The 21,187-nt window shown below is 38.3% G+C and overlaps 1 protein-coding gene and 1 long non-coding RNA gene across 13 annotated transcripts in view; one reads left to right on the top strand and one right to left on the bottom strand.

The window, feature by feature from the left end:
- SENP7 (SUMO specific peptidase 7) overlaps positions 1 to 21,187 on the top strand; it is a 43,803-nt gene that overhangs the window by 4,647 nt on the left and 17,969 nt on the right. For 2 of the 12 annotated variants that reach the window (XR_011100495.1, XM_068694964.1), the window contains exons 2-11: positions 1,829 to 1,873; positions 4,270 to 4,377; positions 6,580 to 6,674; positions 11,654 to 11,851; positions 13,403 to 13,600; positions 17,525 to 17,640; positions 18,440 to 18,609; positions 19,222 to 19,579; positions 20,116 to 20,294; positions 21,037 to 21,183. Coding sequence is in view for 11 of the 12 variants with exons in the window: in XM_068694964.1 (XP_068551065.1) it covers positions 1,829 to 1,873; positions 4,270 to 4,377; positions 6,580 to 6,674; positions 11,654 to 11,851; positions 13,403 to 13,600; positions 17,525 to 17,640; positions 18,440 to 18,609; positions 19,222 to 19,579; positions 20,116 to 20,294; positions 21,037 to 21,183 (1,614 nt within the window). In the remaining variant the exon portion in view is untranslated. Of the gene's footprint in view, positions 1 to 217; positions 337 to 829; positions 910 to 946; positions 1,025 to 1,828; positions 1,874 to 4,269; positions 4,378 to 6,579; positions 6,675 to 11,653; positions 11,852 to 13,402; positions 13,601 to 17,524; positions 17,641 to 18,439; positions 18,610 to 19,221; positions 19,580 to 20,115; positions 20,295 to 21,036; positions 21,184 to 21,187 lie in introns of those variants that run through there. The other 10 variants (XM_068694972.1, XM_068694977.1, XM_068695004.1 and 7 more) reach the window with 10 other exon arrangements.
- On the bottom strand, positions 68 to 739 carry LOC137862853 (uncharacterized). Its single transcript, XR_011100557.1, has 2 exons — positions 432 to 739; positions 68 to 323 (listed from the first exon to the last, which is right to left on the bottom strand). It is a non-coding gene; the product is annotated as an uncharacterized lncRNA (long non-coding RNA).

Consider the following 21,187-nt stretch of genomic DNA (forward strand, 5'->3'; position numbering starts at 1 on the left):
CGTCAAAACTATTTTTTTCCCCACAGCTTCCCATTACTTGATATAAATCATTAATAACAAGAGGAAACAGCTGCTATTATTTTAAAAAATTACATGTCAAAGTTACAATTCTGAAGGTATGCTAACAAAAAAAAAAAAAGTTTTTATTGTAAAGGGATTTCCAAAGACATCAGCTGAGGGTGTTATGTTGCTGGATGCTGATCTTGGTGGTGTTCAGTTGCAGGATTTCTTTGGCTTCAGCACTGAGGTAGGAGAGCGGTTGCGGTGTGTGTGACAGGGGAGGCACACGGATTGAAGGGAACAATCCGTCTCCAGGATTCTGACTAAAATGGAGATGTAAGTGCAATTAGTAAAACAAAATACAGTTTAAACTCGAGTTTTGTTTGGTTGGATGTTACTTTAAAAAAAAAAAAAGGAGTCTTTTATAGTACTTTCACAAATGTTAGCGTTGTCTCCCTCCCTTCAGCGTTTGTCAGCACGTGCTGCAACTGTTGTAACGGATTTCCAGATCTACTGATTTTATTACGACTCATCGGTTCGGCGGACAGAGGACGATTTGTGCAACCACGCAGCTGTCACTTGCTCTACGTCATTTATATACTGTTGGTTTTTATTTTTATTTTCATTTTTCCCTTTAACACTTGGCTATAAGCCAGAAAGTTAAAACCCAGAGGGGCCGCCGGCAGAGGTGCGAGGGAGAAGTGGCGGGAAGGGGCCGCCCTGAGGGGCCGCCTGTGAGGCGAAAACGGGCGTGGGGGGGGTGAGGCGAAAACGGGGGTGGGGGGGTGAGGCGAAAACGGGGGGGGGATGAGGCGAAGGGGCGGCTGTTGTGGGGCGGTTCTCCCGGGTCGGGCGGAGCCATGCCCGGAAGCAGCCGGGGGAGCTGCGCAAGGCGGCGCCGGGGCCTGGGTGAGCAGCAAGGAGAGCGGGGGCTGCCCGATGGGGTCTTGGGGAGGGAGCTGCGGCCGCCCGAGCACCTGAACCGCCGCCGGGGGAGGGAGGATCAACGGGGAGGAGAGGGGAGGTGGGGTGTCTCTGCCACAAAAGCGAAATCGCCAGGGGTTGCGAGGCTGAGGGGAGAGCGCAGTAAATGTCGTCGACCCCTTGTGTCCGCCCGTCGCGCTCGTAGCGGGGGAACGGGGAATGGGGGCACGGCTGGGGGCTGGGGGCTCCGCGTGCCCCCTGGGCTGTCAGCGGGTCCCCGCCTGGCCGGCACCGCTCGGCCTGCTCGCCCTGCCTGACAGCAGGGCACCGGCTGGGAGAAGCCGCTGGGGAAACACCCCTAGCCTGGCTTAAGGGGTGTTACCGGCTTTTTGGGGGGTCTGGAGATTAGGGGCGAGGTTTGAAGGTCGTAGGATGCCTCTTTGAGGCACGTAGAGTATTGACAGGGAGAATAAACCCCTTGGAGAGCTGGAAGTTGTGAAGCGGTGTTCTTCCCCTGAGGAAGGCTTTGATCTGTTAACAGAAACGCTTGAGTTTTGTTGTTATTGTTATCAGAGCTGTTGTAGCATTACAGATGTCTTTCTGTGATGCCTTTTCACTTCGTAATCAAAGCCTGAATTATTAGGTGACTAATAAGTGAATTTAAGCAGTAAATGTATTCACTAAAGACAAATCTAGAGAAAACTTTGCCAACTTGTCTTTTTGCACTTAAAATCCAGAGCGCTCCTCAGGCACGTGCCTTTCTTGTATAGTGCCTGTCAATTTCTTTGTGCTGGCTTCCTTAAAAAGGAATTTCTCGTTTTTACTTAGTACCTACTACTGTGATCTTAATTCCCTCTGAATAAATAAAATACAGTTTGCTAAGCTTATTTTATTTTTTTTTCAGAAGCAAGTCATGGATGGAAGAACGTCATCTTCAAGTCAAGTCAATGTAAGTTGTCGTACAATTTACAACATGCAACATAGGCTTTCAGCCTATGGCTATCCTAGTGTGTCCTGATGTGTTTGTTAACCAGATTCATTCGCTAGTGGTCCTGCTTTCACTTCTCTGGAATCTCTTTTCTGAGAACCGGTTTATGTAGCAGCCTTCAGTACCAATGTCTGCTGCTGAACACACTAATACACAAAAGGGTTAACCTCCGATTTAACATAAACACGCTCTTCAGGGCAGCATTAAGTTCCAAGCAACATCTAAAATATTAAGTAAGAGGAAGAGCCACATAACTGGTTTTCTGCAGAGATGTGTTCAGAGACACTGTATGCTAGTGTTTTCTAAAATATCTATGTTAATAGTAGTTTCTCGTAATGGCAGCACTCATGAAAACAAATTGTAGGGCACAGCAGCTGGTTTGATCGGGTAAGGTCTGCCTGGTGGCTTGGAAATGAAGCCCTTTCCAGTGCCTTGTTTACACATGATTCCTGACCCTTGCTCCTACTGCTCTGAACATCCTGAAAAGTACTGCTGGTTGGGATGAGCAACCTGCTAAATGCGTATGCGCATGTATACATTGATTCAGCCCCTTTCTCATAGAGGAAAGCTGATGCAACTTGCATACGTTGCAATTGCCATAAATTCAGACCTGTGTTGGGTCCCTGTTCACTTTGTGCTTGTTCCAGAAGTTATTTGTGGCCATGACTAACCAAGATCTTAACAAGTGCAAACGTTTACAAAATAACATACAGTGAGGTGGAAATGTTGCTGATGAACATATCTTATGCTTTTTATCCCTTTCTGTCTGTCCATCTGTTTTTTTTTCTGTTTTCTGAGTCTGACTTAACCTGTTCTCAATGTTGTATTATTACAGTGGTCATCCGCACCTCAGTAACATGAAATGTATATTAAATTTTTTTTCAATTACGTGCTGTCACAAAGCTTATAACCTGTTGCCTGACTAGTGGTTTCTGTGGCATTCGGAAGCAAGGAATTTGCTGCTGATACACAGGTTGGAAGAGGAGAAGTTTGTAAACCATTTCTCCAAATAAACAAGCCCCCTAACTGTAGAGATTTTTGATTATGAAAAATTATCTTTTCCATCCTTAAAAATTCATTCTTTAAAGTTGATGCCTGTGTATTATTACACTTACGTCCTTTATAATTTAAGGAATCTGGTATTGTATTTGACTATAAGAAGCAGGTTGAGGTACAGTATAGAAATTCAGGCCTGAAAGTTCACTAAAAATATATATGTTTTTGTTTCAAAGAAGTTAAAGAGAAAAATAAGAGCACTCTCAGTTCAAATTACAGAATTGAAGGATTATCTCATTGGTGATACCATGTACTTCAGTTATGATCTGAAAGACTACATATGGAGCTGATGAATGCAGATTCTGTTAATTAAGTTTAGCCTTATTCTTCTAAAGTCCTTACTTGTCCTTTCATGTTGCAAGGTAGGACATCTGGCATCCATCAAACTCAATTCATTAATGCATTTTGCAGTAGCCATCTTACGGAGTAGCTTCAACCTTTTCTTGGCTGACATACTGATCCTGTGAAAGGTATCAGCACTGCATTCCATTGCTGATGCACATGAATCTGGTCATATTTGCAGTGGTAAGGCTTTACATCTCAGGATACCTGGAGAAATGTCAAGGCTTCCATTCTTGTGTTTAGCTGAGATTATTTAATGGGTTTAATCAACTTGATAGAAAATGTAACACTTTTCTTGTCTGGATGAACTTGCAGCAATTCAGCTTGATTATTTTTGTTTTTAATGCCAATAATTTTTTTTTTTTGAACTGGTAAACTAAGATTTAAATGCTTCCTCTTCAGTACTTAAATTTGAAATACCAGTTTCATTTTTGCAGAGGTTGGGAATGACAACAGCTGATAGTATTTTGAGTACCGATTCTAAATAATCATACTAAAGCAGTGATACTATTACAATATACTATTACAAGATATATTTTTTTGAGTGAGCAAACCTCATATGGTTCAGCTATTTTGTTTTTTCTTTATTGTTCTTTAAACTGATACGTGAGGGTTAATCTATAGTGTACGTAAACTAGAGGGCAGTGAGAAAACTCAGTGCCAGTAGATTTGTTTTCATCTCTTGGGCATGTAGTTGAGGTCATTGTAAAGTTAATGAAATATGAGGGGTCTTCCTGTGTTTTTTTTTAAGACATCTCATCTGTTAAAACTAGCTCCTCATGTGGTATGACTTGATTTATGATGAAGCATCAATGAGAATGCATTGTTCAAGTCAAAGGTCAGTGCTTTACTTGCAACTTTTTGTCTCATGGTTACAAGAACTTTGTACCTGGCAGTAAGTCAGCTCATAGCACCAGCAGATTAAGTTTTATCATGTGTGTAACATCCTCTATTTTCAGTCTCGTATCCCAAAGAAGAAATCAAACACCAAGTCAGAGGATGTCCAAGTTCAGTCCCCTTTGACAAGGCTCCCAGGCTCCCACCATTGGGACTACCCTTTAAAAGAGGTAAAGAGAAGTTCTTCAAAGTATGTAGGAAAGTTGCATGGGTATTTTATTCTGGTTCGGAGGTTGGATATTTTTTTTTGTACTTCCTTATACCTATGTGACCAGTAACTGACCTGGATTAACTAGGAAAGTGAAGTGTGTAGGTCTGGAATGTATCTGCAAGTGTACAGCTACAGAAATGGAAGCCTGTGCTGTGTTACTAGCCTAAATCGTAAAAAAGCAGAGTTGGTCCTCAGATGGAGTTGACAGAAGGTTTCCATTTTGTTAAAGCCAATCTCAAGTGCTGAAGTTCTCTCTTACACCATGAATTTAAAGGCATGTACATGTTTCTGTTGTTCCATTGTTTTCTGACTTGGGTTACTTACCCAAGCTGTTTTTATTATGCTACGGAAGTTGCTTTCACATTCGGTTTTCAGTTGGTTATTATTTGTATCTAAGAGCTGAAACTCTAAGAGAATAGTTGAAATACAGCATGAGTTTTCATAGAATTTTAAGTCTTAATGCAGAAATAACTAATTTCCATATTAAGACTGTAAGTGGCATTATCATAAATGATTGTCTTGATTATCTTGGTCAGGCATAGAAGCAAACAAGTACAAAATCTGTTGGAAATTCACTTTTTTTTTTTTTAAATGCCATACTTAAGAAATGTGTTTTGCTGCTCCTGACTCCTTCAACTTAGGACACTGAGAGTTTGTTGCCAGTTTTATTGCTTTCAGAACCACGTGGCTAGACAAAACAGCTCCTCTACAGAGAAGTTGTAAAAACCTGGTAAGGAAAGTTAGGAATTCTTGCAACTTACAGGAGTGCTGGTAATGTGACCCAGTTCTCATGGTAGGCCCTGTTATGTTCTTTACTGACAAAGCAAGCAGAGCATGCAGTTGTAGTAGGGCTTTGAACTAGGAAGCCATACCCTGGAGTTAAAAGCAGCAGCCTCTTAGGCAGAGCCAGGTAGCACCAGTATAGAGTTTTTCCTGTCTTTCTGCCTATACAAAAATGGTGACTGGACTGGGTGAATTGAAAAATCATTTCTTATTTCCTCTATACTGTCTTATCTTCAATTTCTTGTTTTCCTTACCTTCTACGTATTTCGTATTTTTCCATGCAGTAGGGGTCTTCATATGCTATAAATGAGTCTTTTTTATATTCTCTTGTAAAAAGAGAGAACTCAGGAGTTACTGTAATTAAATCTTTATTCTGTACACAGGACCAAACATCTATCCAAGCTGTATTTAGCATTGAGTGTTGGCTCAACATCATTAGAAAAAATATTGTGTAGCTTTCATTGGTTTTGAGCATATAGGTTTGTCACATGCTCACCTCAGAGCATTGATTGTTGAGCTACATGGTGTTTGGAGGCAGAAGGAGGGGAAAGCACCTTCTTGCTTCCAGGTGTTGTAAAACTGAGTTTTTTTTGTTGTTTTTTTTTCCATTACAGTCAGTTTGGTAAGGAAAAAGTATGATTTGGTACACATCTTTGAGAATTCTCTAAAGCATGCAAAATATGTGTGGGCATGAACCTTTCAGGCATCCTTTCACATCACACTCAAACAGAAATGATGATAACTTGGTCTGCCTTAAGCCTGACTGGCATCATTTTCAAACCTCCAGTTTGGTTTATCTTTTATATGAAAAATGTGAGGATAGAGTAGAGAGGTTTCTGGAGTTGCAGAAATAACAGCTTGTTTGTGGGCTTCATTAATGTAATTTGGAATTATAAATGCATTTTGGTAAGGCAAGATGACCTGGGGAAGGGCAGGTCTTGCTTTTGTCACACTATGCAAATATCAAACCTTCAGCTAATTCCTAATTAGAATTATGCATCTGTGAGTGGAATGTCACTTGGTTAAATTCACAGAGTTAAAGTAGAGGTTATCTCACTAAACTGCAACTATGTGAAACAAGCTTAATATTAAAGTATCTTTTTGGGATAGTGTTCCCTTTAGATAGGGGAGTAATTGAATTGTCCTGTATTAATTCTGGAGGAAAAAAGAGCAAGTTCCCAGCAAGATCAGGCAATATATACATTCTTAATAGTAAATAAACTCATGTTACAAAATTGCTGTATGTGTTCCTTGCATCTCTGTTCTATCTGATCAGTTGACTTGTTTCGATGTCTGGCGTTGTTCATTTTTCAGGTGTAATGTCCGTTATGACACTTGGGTCTGTTGGAACTTTACAACTTTATTTGTTTTATTTCAGTGGAGATTAAGTGCCAGCAACAGAGGGACTTATGCAAATGGAAAAAGGCAAAGGGACTGTGACAGATGCAGCTCTAATGATGAAGAATCAATTGGGTAAGAAGCCATTTCAAAATTAGTTATTCTGTTTGTATTTTCTGAAATTCGTAATCTTTCTTGAATACAGGTATTGTTGGTTTCTAGTTAATTGGGTCATGTGGAGATGGTTTTCAAGCTGGTAGCCCATCTTTGGAGAATATAATGTTTCAGTGACGTAATGACACTAAATTACGAAGCAACCATACCTTTTTTTGCTTCAACACAAGGTTGCAACATCAAAATGAGAATGGAATACTGACTAGAGGAATTACAGTTTGTTGACCTGCTTACAATCTTGAATAGTGTCCAAGAAAACTCTGAAGCTTTACAGTCATTGTAGACAAATGGAAATGAAAATGGAGAAATAGATTCAGTGACAGTAGCCAAGAAGCATAGTGACTTCATGAAAGAGTTAATTTTATTTATCTTAATGAAGCAACTATTGTTTCATAAATCATGGAAATAACTGCATGATTTTTGCCCCATTCTCTGCCCTGTTTTCTGACTGGAATTTAACTTGGTCATAAATGATTTATTGTAAGGAGAGACTGTTAGAAACAAAGATCATGAGAATGCATAGTGACAGTAGGTGTTCTGTCACACTCGCATTTACTGTGAAACCAGGAAATAAGTCTTCAAGGCAAACTCTTAGCTCCTCGCTTTTTTTTTTTTTGAAGTATGATCTTAATTAATGGTAGCTAATACCAAATCCTTAGGGAGGTATATTTCATCTAAAGTGTTGCCTAAGCATTGTTACTGCCACTTCTTTTAGTCAGAAGTGACTAAAGGTATGGGTTAGCACAAACTCGCATTTGCTCACGGTTTAATTAAAGTTCTGGATTACAAAATGTAGTAGTTCATTGCTTCTGTTCCTTCTACTGAGAGGAAGGACCATGAGGGTTGGAAGTGGTCATAAAACGTGACGGCTTACATTTGAATACCTGCTCAGGGCCTGGTGGAAAGTGACTCTGAGGTGGGTTGTTTGTGATCTCTGGACAAGGTGTCAAGGTGTGTTAATTCCATAGTCCCTCTGATACCTTGGTGATCTCTTATATGTTCTTGTGATTGTGTCAGAACAGATTAGAACTTTTAGTTAAATACAAATAGTCCGATCAGCGTTTTTGCAGGAAGTTAAGCATGATATTTATTGGTCATATTATGTTTTTGTTTTTTTAATCCCACTTATGAAGCTGCTTTTTTTTTTATTGTTGGGGAAGGGGATGACACTGTTCCAAGGGTGACTATCACTGACTGCAAAAAAAAGCCAAGGGACATGCACGTACCTCAGCTGTATTACTCCTGTATTCTCTAAGAGGGAAATAAAAACCAAACACAATCCAACAACAACAACATAGTTGTTTTGAAATTCAAGCTTCTAGTCCTGGTCTGTTAAGTTTTCTTTGGGGGAAGGTAGGAGGAGTACTTAAATAAGATGGGATTCTTTCAGCTCAGAATTGTAAACATTAATTGTAATATGTCACAACTGAATCGAGTACCACCCTGAGACAATCGTTACATAGTGCTTCCCCTTGCCCTGATGCACGCATCCAGGTCGTAATAACTTCCTGCTCCAGCAAAGCGGTGAGGGTAGTTGGAATGTTTGCCATTAAAACATTGACTTGTAATGAATTGCTGGAAGGGCAAGGTCTTAGAGTAGGAGGATGAGGACAACAGAAAGGTTTTTCTATTCCACATGATGTAGTCAGTGAATGCGACAATGAGAGTTTGCCATTATTAAATTGTGCATCATTTTATTCACTTGGGCTTTGAAGGGCTGAGGACCACCTAGTCTGTGTACATACTGCAAAAACGTAGATGATATATAGCAGGTCTATCAGTGGCCTTATTCTGTGAGCCCAGGACAAGTATTCAGCTATTACAGGAGCTGACAGGGGACCCTGCCATGATACATGGGATCTCACTGTTAAAATACGTATTTGTATAAAATCTGTGTTTACTCATAGAAGAATATTGGCAATGGAGATGGTTGTGAAGCCATTGTTTATTCCAAGAGAAGTTGGTAGCTTCTAGGTCTGCTTTTGATCGCACTGTAATATAGTTCTGAACAAATGGGAGCCAAGGGTTGTGACACTGATTTGTACCCAAATACAAGCACTGAGAAAGGAGATGGATCTTGGAGCTCTGTTTCTCGTGTGCAGTAGAGGTCAGCCATTTTCTGCCAATTGATATGAATTACTCCGTCCTGCACTCTTAAGTTAGCGTAATACTTCTGCCCACAAAGTGATTTAAGACTCGAGAGGAGCTGCTAACAGCATTTTTCACATTGCATTTTTTTTTTCTTTCCCATCCGTACAATTTTAAGTATGTTTTCATTATCTTTACATGTATGTGTGGAAGTGGAGAAGAGGGCATAAATAAGATGGGTATTTGCTGTAGAAACAAAAACACTGTTTTGGTTTTCCTTCACCAAGATGCCTCCAGTCTTAGTGTTGTGCAAGGTTGCTTTCTGTCAGCAGGACTTGGTGCAGACTTCGCTTGCTTTTTTCCTGCTTTGCATCAGTTTTTCTTTTTTTTTTTTTTTTTAATTCCTTTTGCATCACTTACTCACTTCATTTTGCAGACAATTTAATAGGTAATTTAGGTATCTGTGTCCCAGTGCTCATAGCAGAGATTGGTTTTGGCATAAATGTAGGTGTTTTTATTGCATTTCTTTCATGCTTACTTTTAGTTGCATGATTTTTCAAGAAATACCACCAGGTGCCAGGTTCCCTTTTAAAAAGGGAAGCCATTGAGAGCTGCAAGCACTGTACAGCTCTGAAGATAGGTTGTAATAGATGGTTCATGTGAATGTCTTCAGTCAGAAACTGGTTCCATGTAGGAAGTGATGCCTTAGTTTGATGCTGTCACCTGTCCAGATAACAAGGAAGAAAAAGATACATATTTGGCTATTTGTTGGAGGCTTTTTTACCTTACCAGGCAGGTTTCCAGTGCAAAGCTAGTTGCCTAAATGAGTGTATACTTGAAATTGTAAGATGATTTTTGTGAAGATATTTCTATTAAAATATATAAAGCCTATTTAAATCAAGGGAGTGGCAAACATTGCTAATTCAGGTCTTAATAACAATTACTAAACCAAATTGCTAAGGGACCTGGAGCCTGTCAGGATCGAACCTGATAGGAATAAGAGCAAAGGATGTCAGATTTAAGCTTCCAATCTAGCAGAACAAGTTATAGGTAATGAAGTCCAGTTGCACTGGAAATTCTTCTAACTGCTTTACCTCCTGCTGTAGGTTTTCTTTTGTCACTATGATATTGTTAAAGTCCTCAAGGGTTGGAATCTTTTCAGTTAGCTTTGTAGGTCCTGATCGTACAATTAAACCGAAGACTCTGTGACCATGTATGTTCCCACTGGACTAATTATCTTGTGAACTCAGGCTAAATTTAGTAAAATTTAATTACGGCGACTTTGTCAAATAGAAAGAAAAGAAAACCTGTTATTTATACAACAATGAAACCTGAAAAAAAATAGTTCTGCCAAATAGTCTGTTAGCATTACTCTAGTCAGGAGGGTGGAAGGTTCCATACATTAACTTATTTATGTTGTCTCATGGTGTTCTACTGTAATGATTTTGGTGTGTTACCAACACCAGTTTTCACCAGAAATCCAAAACAAAGCACTTCAAGAGCTACTCTGAAGAAAATCAACTCTTTCTGAACCAAAACCAGTGCTCTTCTATTTAGTTTTCCTTTAAAAACTTGTAAGAAAAGCCCAGAGAATGGAGGACAGTGTCTATGCTTCAGCTTAAGTTACTTAGTTTTGAATTGGAACCATTTAAGTTTACTGTCCGTCATGCAGGACACTGGACTCCAGAGTGGGGTGCACACCCTCAGGAGATCTGCAAGACAACCCAGTGGTGTGCAGAAAACAATATTTGTACCGTTAATAAATAAGAAATAAAATGTTTTTATCATTATTACTCATTTTTTTCAGTATTTGTTTATTAACTTTATGTATTAATAGTGTGTTTGTATAACTTATAATTAAATAAACATTGTGTGATTAAAGTCTCTACTGATAGGGTGCATGCTCAAAAAAGTCTGGAGACCACTCGTCTAGGAAATGCATAGCTAGACACACAAGGAAATGCATAGTTAGACACACAAGCGAGAAAGGAGTTCTTACCTTGGTAATCTTTTCAAAACCATCACGCTAGCCTGAGCTTTGGTGTGCTCTTACAACTGTCCTGGGAAAACCAGTCCAACTCCCACCTGTTTGAAAATGAAATTAGTAATCTAGGATAAATCCTGACAAACCAACTATGGTACATAATGCTTATCAGTTTAAAGAAAGCTGTTCAAGATACTGACCTTGATGCAGAATTAATTCTTTAGGTGTCGTGGTTTAACCCGGCCTTCAAGACTTCAGTATCTACCTAGCAGACTCAGAAGTTTAGCTACCTGTTTAAAGGATCATAGTAGTGAGTCTTCATTAATTTAGTAATTCATATTTGACTGTTATTTCTTCAGTGAAATTGAAGAGATGTAATCAGTTGGAGCTTCACGACTGTGAGATTGTATTCTAAATGTTAAGTGGAAGCCAGTCTCTGTGGTTCTAAAATAAGATGTCACAAAGTGACTACTTGTTTTCATTCCCTGAAAATACCCAATATGGTTTCAGAATAGTTTGTAAGGCCATGGTGTTACTACTTCTGACGTTTTGCAATAACAAATAGGCATTGACATTTCCATGTCCCTGTACTGAAAGTTAACAACTTCGGAATCACATATGGATCTGTTTAGTCATTGATAACCAGAAGAAGAAACCCTGGAAGGATGGGTTGGTCAACAGATCATGTTGTTATTCCTCCTCTTCAAAGAGAATTGCTTTGTAAATTGTCAGGAAAGTGAAGTTAATTCTAATGAATATACAAATTATGATGCAGGGACAGGAAACTCATGGAAAAGCTGTGTTGAATTCATGTGACTTAACAAGCTCTCAGCACCCTATTATTAATTTATTATTATATGCATGGCAGGCAACCCAAAGTTATCTTGACGAATGTCCTGAGGACGAAAATAGGAAGAAAATACACACAGGTGCGACCTAAAACTGATGCTAGTTTTTCTGATGCTGGCAAGCTGCACTCAAATCAACCACCCTCATCATCTGTTGCCAGCCTAAAGATATGGCAAATTTTAAATCCTACCCTCCAAAGTCTTTTTCTGTCTAAAAGGTACGTTGTCTTTGCCTTGTATTCCTAAAGAAAATAATTTTCCTTGCAGTTATTTTTCATGAGTAACTATTCTATGTTGTATCACAGCTGTCTTGTTCGTGAAATTTGTTCTCATTCTCCTGTCATCTGACTGGGTTGAATTCTGTTGTTCCTGGTTCCTGTTGGTAATTATTGAGAGAGATGGTACCAGGTGCACTGTAATGGGATTTCTGATCATATGACTTATAGATGTTCCTGTACCGCTGACAAGGCCAATTTCATTCAGCCATTAGACTCTCAAAAAGAGATACACAAATTTTAAATTCTTGGGAAAAGAAGAGCACACCTGCGTTTAACTTCCCTCTTTCTCAGGCAAGGTACCAAGTGTATTTTCACTGTTCTACCGACTACACATGAAAATACAAGAACATGCACAAAGGAGCAGAAGAGAGACATATCAAGTCCAGTGTTCACTGATGTTTCTCTCTGAGCTTCTGATGATAAACAGTTTAGGGACTTCCTTTATTGGAGGTTGCATCCAGACTATGGTATTCTTCTGTATCACTCTTCCTCTAAATTGTTTTTATAATGATAAATCATTGGACGTCACCCGTGAGTCTTTGCAACAGCCTGTCCCTAATGTAGCCTCCTGATTAAAAATAGATTTGCATCTCAATGCAGGAGGAGATCTGCGTGCTCCCCAGACATCACGCAGTCTGTACTGGAGTGTGATTTGTGGGTGAATACAGGCAGCAGGAGAATTATGCAGGAGATACCCAAAAGACAACATTGTTTGTAATAGATGTGAAAAAGGCCATGACGATACATAATGATCCAAAATAACTTGGACTGGAAGTGGTAGAATTTAAACCCAGTTTGAGAAAGAGGAGGAGAGTAAGTCAAAGGCTGTACTACAGGCTGGCTGCAGTTGCATTTTGCAAAATAAGTTGTGCTGCTCTTATACATCCGTGGTCCAGTGAACATCTTCATATTTTTGGCTAGCTTATTTTTGTGTTAGTCTCTTAGAGTTGCAGCTGTTTTTCTGAGCCTCGCTATTTCTGTATTGTAGAATCTCCCCTGAAAGTTGTGGAGGGGGAACAAAATCTAATGCTAACTTTTTGTGTATGTGCTCCTTTTTACCTGTTGACTAACTGCTTGAGGGGGTTCTGTTTTACTGGAGGCTTCTTGTTCACAGGAAAATCAAGATTGTTCCATAATTCAGAGAAATATATACAGGTATTGATTGAATTGTTTTAGAGCTGCTTTAGTGTTATTAAACAATACTTAGATTATGTATTAGAGGCAACATAGTGTGAATAATACTTTGTTAAGGTGAAATTATTTCCCTAGCCTTTTCCTTTACAAATTCTTGCCTTTATTTTTTGGCTTTATCTGCTTACCTTGGATTTTAATTTTTTTAGTGGCATTTTGTTTCTAGAGGATTGAGAAAAGAGTAATGAAGTTTGATGATGTTGGGCATTATCAAGCCCCTAAAATGCATGAATTTAACATGAAGCTTCTTTCTCTGGATTTTGGTGCAGTATTTATGATTTACTGTTATATATATGGCAGGCAACCTCAAGTTATCTTGACGAATGTCCTGAGGACGAGAATTGGAAGAAAATACATAGACAGCCACGTAATAATTGATGCTGATTTATCTGATGCTGACAAATTGCAATCAGGTCAACTAGCTTCATCATCAGTTACCAACGTGCAGACATGTCAAATATTAAGTTCTCCTCATGAAAGTTCATTTCTGTCTGAAAGGTATGTTACTCAGTGCTGATATCACTGGTTTTCCTGAAATGACATAACTTTACAATGGAAAAGATTTGCACAGGAACAATTTTTATGATACTCCTGCCTTGAAGCAGAAGTTGAATTTCCTGAGTGCAAACTAACATCCCTCTCTGACGATCCATTTTAACTTCGCATTTATTCTGATTCAAGCTGTGCATTACATCAAGAGGCTACTCTTCTCTCAGAAGAGGAATCTGCATTTCCAGCGGATAGCTGGTTTTGATCTTTGAAGACAGACATGTAATTCAAACATAGTTTAGTTGGTTTTGTGTCCAGAATGAGTCCTGTTTTCCTGTTGCTATTATTGTGTTCTAACATAGTTTCAAGTAACTTCCGTACAGGATTTTGCCAAGTTCCTCTTTGTGATTTGTTCATTTCTTTTCTCATTAATCCATCAGAGATGTAAGTCTCATCAACAGATGACCACTGTTTAAGGCCTGTGTGTGTCACACTCATTGCTTAGCATCTGCTTTTCCTCTTTTCTTCCTGTGTTTACATTGATTGAACACCACAGTAATGCTTGACACACAAAACTAGCAGAAAGTAGATATTATAATTATGTAATGTTTTTTTTTTTTTCCAGTCCAGGATGGCAGTTGAATTCACAGTAAGCTGTTTCTTCTTGCCTTTTATGGCCTTCTCTTTGCTTAACGGCAAAGTATCCACAGGAACAAATAGCTAGGTATCTGTGGGCAGAAAATAGAATGAGGAAGGAAGAGAAGAAGAATTGGTGGGGGCAGGAATAATCAACAGTTCCTAGATTAAAGAAATATTAAAAAATCTTGAGAAAAGTAAGTTATACATGTACTCATTCTGATACATGAACATGTTAGAGAACATTGTAGGTGGGGAGTTTGGATTAGATTTTCTTTGTTTTGTTTTACTACAAAATCTTTAAGATCTATATTTTTTTCTTCTTCGTATTGTTTTGTACAATGGGAGGTAGTGCATTCATAGAGAGGAAAACACCAACTTTTTAATGTAATGCTCTACATCCAAGGAAGCATCTTGCGTGTTTTTTCAAGCTCATAGTTGAAGGGTGGCTGTTGTATATTAAGAACAAGAATGGCTTGAACTCTCCAGTACTGAAACAGCTGATAACCACTCTGCTCAGTGTAACCCTGTGAAGAGGAGAAACAGCGACAGAAATCCATTACCGACATACCAATAGAGGGAAGTTCAGACTTTTTAAATAAAAGTATGCAACTAAATCTATATTAATTTAGGTTAAGTAATGTCTGTATTTTGCTGTAGTTAATTTTCTCTTTTTAGGTAAAAAGGGTCTGAGTAATTTTATTTTTTTTTAGTAGCTGGTTTCCTCAACTTGCTTTAGATTTGGTGGTGTTCGTTGCTTGAAGGATTAGCTTTCTTGAAATGCAGTTTTCTAATGCATGAACTAAAAAGCTCATTATTAGCAGGAAAGCACATGAGGATGATTTTGCACTTTACCCTCCCAGTGAGCAGGGTATTAGTGCAAGTTCTAATACATATCCTGTGGGAAATGGAGAATTTAGGGTTTGTTCCAGCAAAGACACGGTTTGATCCTGGTCACCTCTCTGTAGTTCCTGTCTGTGCAAGGATACACTTGGCATGGTTTCTGATTTTGGAGTCTCTTCTGAGCAGCCAAAGCTTCCCCCTTATTATGGATATGCATATGTATGCACTTGGCCGTGTTGAGATTCTCTGGTAGCATCAGAATAACTAGAATGCAGATTCTGTTGTACTGAACATTGTTACTTTGGTATGCTATGGAAATCACAAATGAAGTAAAAGAATTGTGTGTGATCAAAACAGGGGGGTCGTAAGTTAACTGTCCTCTATCAGCTAGAACTTGTTGTGAGTTCCCTGTTTCCTTTCTTGCTTTTGGTGTTATAGAGGGAATTTTGCATTGCTTTTTCACTGCAACCCAGCATGAAAGGCATTTGTTTAAGTCACCACTGATCTACCGGTATAATGAATTTAAGGTGGGTCTTAAATGTAATAAACTTAGGGCTGTCTAAATTTATGCTTGTTTCTCGTGGCTCTTGAGAACACTTCAGAATATACTTTCACAGCCTCTTAGGTTATGCATATACCTGTTAAGAGGTGCATTGTAAATGGAACTATCTGTGCAGACTGCAAATAAAAATAAAACCTGCACAGTTTGTATATATAGAGTAAATATGTTCAGGGAAGTCCACTATGTGAACCGTTCCTAGAAAAGTGCCCTATTTCTTGTTAAGATGTCTCAATTATGATATTGATGTAAAAGAAAATCTAAAAAACACTTAAGTATCTTCATTCAAAGCAGTCAGATTACATGTTCTGAATACAAGCATTTAAGTAGAGTTGTGGGTTCCAAAATCAAGTTTTCTGCAATAAGGCTAGCTATTCCTTACCTAGAGCTGCCTGCTCTTTGAAAGACTCTGTCGTGTTCAATATCTAGAATGAATGATAAAGTTTATCTCCATATACTCTTCTTGTGCATATGGGCACATCTGTGGTTCTTGGCGAGTGGCAAGAGAGTTAGTAATTCCTTCGTGGTGTTTATGTAGTGTTCATCACTAATACCAGAGCACTCTGGAAACCTTTATTTACCTTCACAGCATTCCCCAAGAGCAGTCAAACTCCAGTTTACAGATATGGTGCTGAAGATTGGGCAGTTGTTCAGAAAGTGTCTAACAATTTTGGTTGTCCAGTTAAAGATGGCAAAGAGTATTCTTTCCCTTGGTTCACAACATTCTTTACAGATCCAAGCTCAGCTGTTTGGACCCATATGATCAGCAGTTAGCTCTTTGCAAATTGGACTGCAAAATTCCAAGTTAAACACATAATAAAAAGATTAACACAAAATCATTTTGTAGTAAGTGAGGTATCAAAAGGAGGAAGGGAACAGATTTTGCAGAGGAGCATTAAATTCCTTTATCTTTTTAATCTTCTGTTTTTTTTTTCTTATCTTCCAACTCTCACAGCAAATGAAGCAAAGGTCAAGAAGGTTAGTTTCCTGGTAAATTTTCAGAAGAGAAGTCTTGTATATTCGATGTAATTATGTTGCAGTGAGAAAATATCACATGATACCATATTGAGTTATATGTTCATAATACATACACTGGAAGCCAGAGTACAGTTACTAAAATAGTGAAGTTAACATTTGCAACATCAGACTCAAATGTAGGGATGTCATACGGTTTAGGCTATCACTGCATCCTATCTATATATTCTCCAATATATTAAAAACAAAAATCAAAAACAAATAAAAACCCCAGATGATTACTTTCTTGTATGTCCTTATTTTTAGAATGAAGGTACAAGCTCAGAGATACATGTGTAGGTTTCCTAGTTTTCCATACTGTAAACCCTGTCTATTTCTTTTACGTTTCTTACTCATTCAGATCCCTTTATTTACCTTCCAACTCCCTTCAAAATTACTGTTTCAGGCTCTTTTGAGCAGGAACTTCGTTTTCAAGTCTTTTCTCGTTGCAGGAACTTACCCTGTGGACTCTATTAGCAGTTCTAAATCTAAGTAACAAATATACTACTTTGCCTCATTCCTACTACATTCAAAGGCAAGGATACAATTAGTTGACTGTTGTTCTCTTTTTTTTTTTTTTTTTTTTTTTTGTTCTGTGTTCTCATGGCAGTCATACTTTACAGCAAAATAATATTTCAGTGTCTGGTATCAAGCATGTCAAATTTTCATTCCTTGCGTCTTCTATAAACATTCATTTCATTAGTGATGTCAGAGCATCTGCATATTTTCATAGTGGGAACTGAAATAGCTTGTGTTTCATTTGCTGATCTCCACCTGCTTTTGAGAGGCAGAAATTTGTCTAACCAACTCTTGTTTCTGTTGATTTTTTTTAAAGTATTCTTTCAAAATTAAAGATAACTCTTGGTTAATGTTCTTTACAGGCCAGAATATTGCTCAAGAATGACAGATGATGATCTGTCTGAATTGACCAAAGCTTCTAAGGAACCAGAAAGAAGTAATGTCGTCACCTGTAGAAGACGAGAGCTACAAAAGAAAGGTTTGTAATGAGCAATAACCTAGCGTTCAGATATGATGGTTTGAGATTGCTGAGAATATGTTTTTTTCTGAAGTCTAGTGTTACAAGCAGAGCACAGAAATAAAATAATAGTTGTTGCGTCATTGCATTATTAATATATGTTGCAGTATATATGTTTTCTCAAAACCAAGCTTTTACAGGTATGGTAAAATGTATCAGGTAGTTATGATTTTAAATAAGAATAAAGCCATGATGAATCGGATCTGTGAACAAAAAGAAACTGAGAGAAACCTCACTACATCATTATAACCCTGATTTTTTAAAAATAAATCTCTTTATTCTCAAGAATGAAATATATTAGGAATACTGAAATGGTTTGTGAACCCCGCTGAAATTTCTACTACATGACTATTTGTTTTTTCTTGTTGAAAATAAGGAGCTGTCTGCTGATTCTATAGGGGGAACATACGGTCTTCTCAATACCGTTTAGTAACATATGCGGATGCGAACAGGAAGGTGGAGAATGTTGCATCCAGGAGAAACTAAAAGAAAGACCGCGGAATATAGAGCACTAATTCATACTTGGGAGTAGTGACTTTGGTTATATGCTTATCTATTCTTGTGATGATAATGTTTCCCATATTATTTTAGGGAATATGTTCTGACAACTACACACAATTAGAAAAGAACTATCTCTCATGGAAGTTGTCTGCTGCCATGTGATTTATATAAAATGTAATAGATATCAAGAAATACAAAGATATATGCAAAGAAATACAAAGTGTAACCTATTACATCACTTTTTCTTTTTTTAACACAGAAAACAAGAACTGTGATGAACTGGATAAGAGGAAAACAAACACAAACAGTACTTCTCTTAGTTGGAAGGGATCAAGCTCTTTGGATTCTGAGAAAAGGAAAAGAAGATATAGTGGCCATATTTCTGATGATTGTAATGCACACATTCCAGAAAAATCACTTCTACAGCCTGTAAGTTGCATTTAATTTTAATTTATATATTTGTATACATGTTTGCCCATGCTGTGCACTTGCATGCACTTCTGTAGTAGCGGTAGCAATATCCAAAATTCAAGAATTGTACTGATAAATAGGATATCTAGCAGAACTGTGACATCTTTTGAGTTCAGTGATGCATCAAGAAGAGCGAGTATGTACATCTGTTCGCGGTATTAGAATATGCCTGTTGTAGCAGAAAGGTTGAGAGAGAGGAATGACAGTGTTTCCTTCAGACAGGAGCATGGAGTAAAATAATTTGGGAAATAAGTTATCTAGCTAAAGTGAAGCTCTCTTCACAGACGGTGTAACTGATTGGGGAACTTCTATACAAAATTTGTGAGGTATACCTGATGTTACTGAAATCTTGTGGATGGTGAATTCCTTCTTCCTCCTCCGTCTGTCGTACCCTTCCCGAAAGTTTTATTCTTATCAGTTATTTAGGAAAAAAAAAAAAGACTTAGTGAATCAGCTATAATTATTTTATCTAGTGCATAGCAAAGTCAGTGATCTCTAATCTGAACCATCACAGAAAGGCCAAGGAATAAATATACAATACATATCTTTTGTCTGATCCATATTTTCTAGAAAGAGCAAAGATTGAGTTCAACTCCACCTCCTGGCTGCAAAACTCCTTCTGAGGATGAACAAGATCACAAATCTAACCTGGTGCAGGGTTGCATTGCCCGGACATTGGAGAGAGACTCTAAATTAGACACTCTCTCCCACAACCATTTAAACCCTGTTCACAGCTGCACAGTGAAACCTGGCTCAGAGTCTCCTCCCAGAAATATGTCAGAGAAACAGCTTCCTGCCTCTAGCGAGGATGTGATTTCAACACAAATTAGTGCCATCAGGAAATCAAAGGCAGACCCGTCACAGTACCTGAGCAGGCTCCGGAACAGAATCCGCAGGGGTGATCGGCCAGTTGTTTCGGTTGACCCAAGTATGTACTGTATCTGTGTTGCTAACTATTACTGTTGATACGCTTAGGTACTGGGAGAGCTCACGCATGACTGACTAATTGAAATATATGGAACAAAAGATTGAGAACAGACTGTCCAGTACAATCTACTGGAGTACAGATGGTAAAAGGTAAAAAAGGCAGAGAACAGGATTTTCAAATTCCAGTCCTTATCTTGCAGCTGGCTTTTGTGGCTATGGAAAATAAAGATTGTGCCTTTTAATGATCTTTAAATTGAGAAAAGTACTCTCTTTGTTGAAGCAGGTATGTTGCGGCTTATCTCTTTTAGTAGTCTTTTAATAATTTTGAAAATTGAGTACGAAATGATAATAAAGATAGAACACAGTACATCTTGTTGCATACAGTTTTGTGCACACAGGCCATGGCTGGCTGGGATCATGTTTTTTGGTATTACATCTGGAAGAGAGAGAAGGTTTTGCTAATCTGAAATCTACAATGAAAGAAGTATTCTCAAGTCAGGATCTTATAGTATACGTATCTATTTTTCCCCTCTTTAGTTGTCCTTTCCAGTGATGATGAAGATGGATCTTCCGAACCAAATGATGGAGTTTCTGAACCTAAATGTATAGAACTGCTGCAGGGTAATAGTACTGATATTAAAGAAACAGATCAAGAGTCTGATGTCCTTTTCTCAGAAAAGCCATTGGAAGACAATGTGGAAAGCTGTACAGAGCAGGTAGTCCAGTTTTTGGCCTACGTATTGTTATACCATCCCTTTAATTTATTTATACAGAGTTTATTTCTGCTTGCACATTAGGACAAGTGTGAAATGCTTAGTGCAGATACCATTAGCCCCAGCCAAGGAGTAGCTGTAGTAACGTATTTCATGGTAGTTTCTTTTGTTATCTGGTCCATTGTTGTATTTCATTGCCTGGAGAAGTTGAAGCATCTTTGTAGACGCCAGAACAGGATAGGTTAAAGTTTCCTTTGCTGTGTGTCTAGCAATGGAATTACAATCTAAAACAAACCATGAAAGTTGTTTCCCCTTTTTAGACATGATGAGCTTTGTTTTGCCTTGTTTGACCTTGATTTGGGCTATCTCTTTAATCCGGAAACAGGCCAAGAGAGCCATTGTTGCCTCCTCTCACAGATGCATCATTTTGATCATAAGCATTGAATTGGATCCTGTACCTTCAGTATCAGAAGAGGAGTGTTTTCTGTTGCTGTTTTACAAGTTTTTACTTGGCTGTAAACTTGGCTATAAATTAGTAAAAAGATAGAAGGTTGTATCTTGACGATAGAAGGTTTGGAGCAAGATACAATTCAACCTTTGAGGAGGTTATCAGTAATGACTGTGATAAAAACTTACGGCTTTTATTTTAGAATTTGGCTTTGGGAGTAAATTCTTAAAAACAGAATTTATAAGACTGCAGAAGGGAAATGCCTCATTTAATGCCCATATACTTTTTTTTTTCCAGCTTTTAACAGAGTCAGATGAAGTTAATTGTCCCATCAGCTTATCTTCTCGAAGCAAACCTAGTGAACAGATGAACCCAAGATTAGATTTTGAATTTGATAATCTGTACATCGGGAAACATAAATGGTTATCAACAGGTCCTGCTAGGGTAA

The sequence above is a fragment of the Anas acuta genome, chromosome 1 (genome assembly GCF_963932015.1).
Source record: "Anas acuta chromosome 1, bAnaAcu1.1, whole genome shotgun sequence".
NCBI lineage: Eukaryota > Metazoa > Chordata > Aves > Anseriformes > Anatidae > Anas > Anas acuta.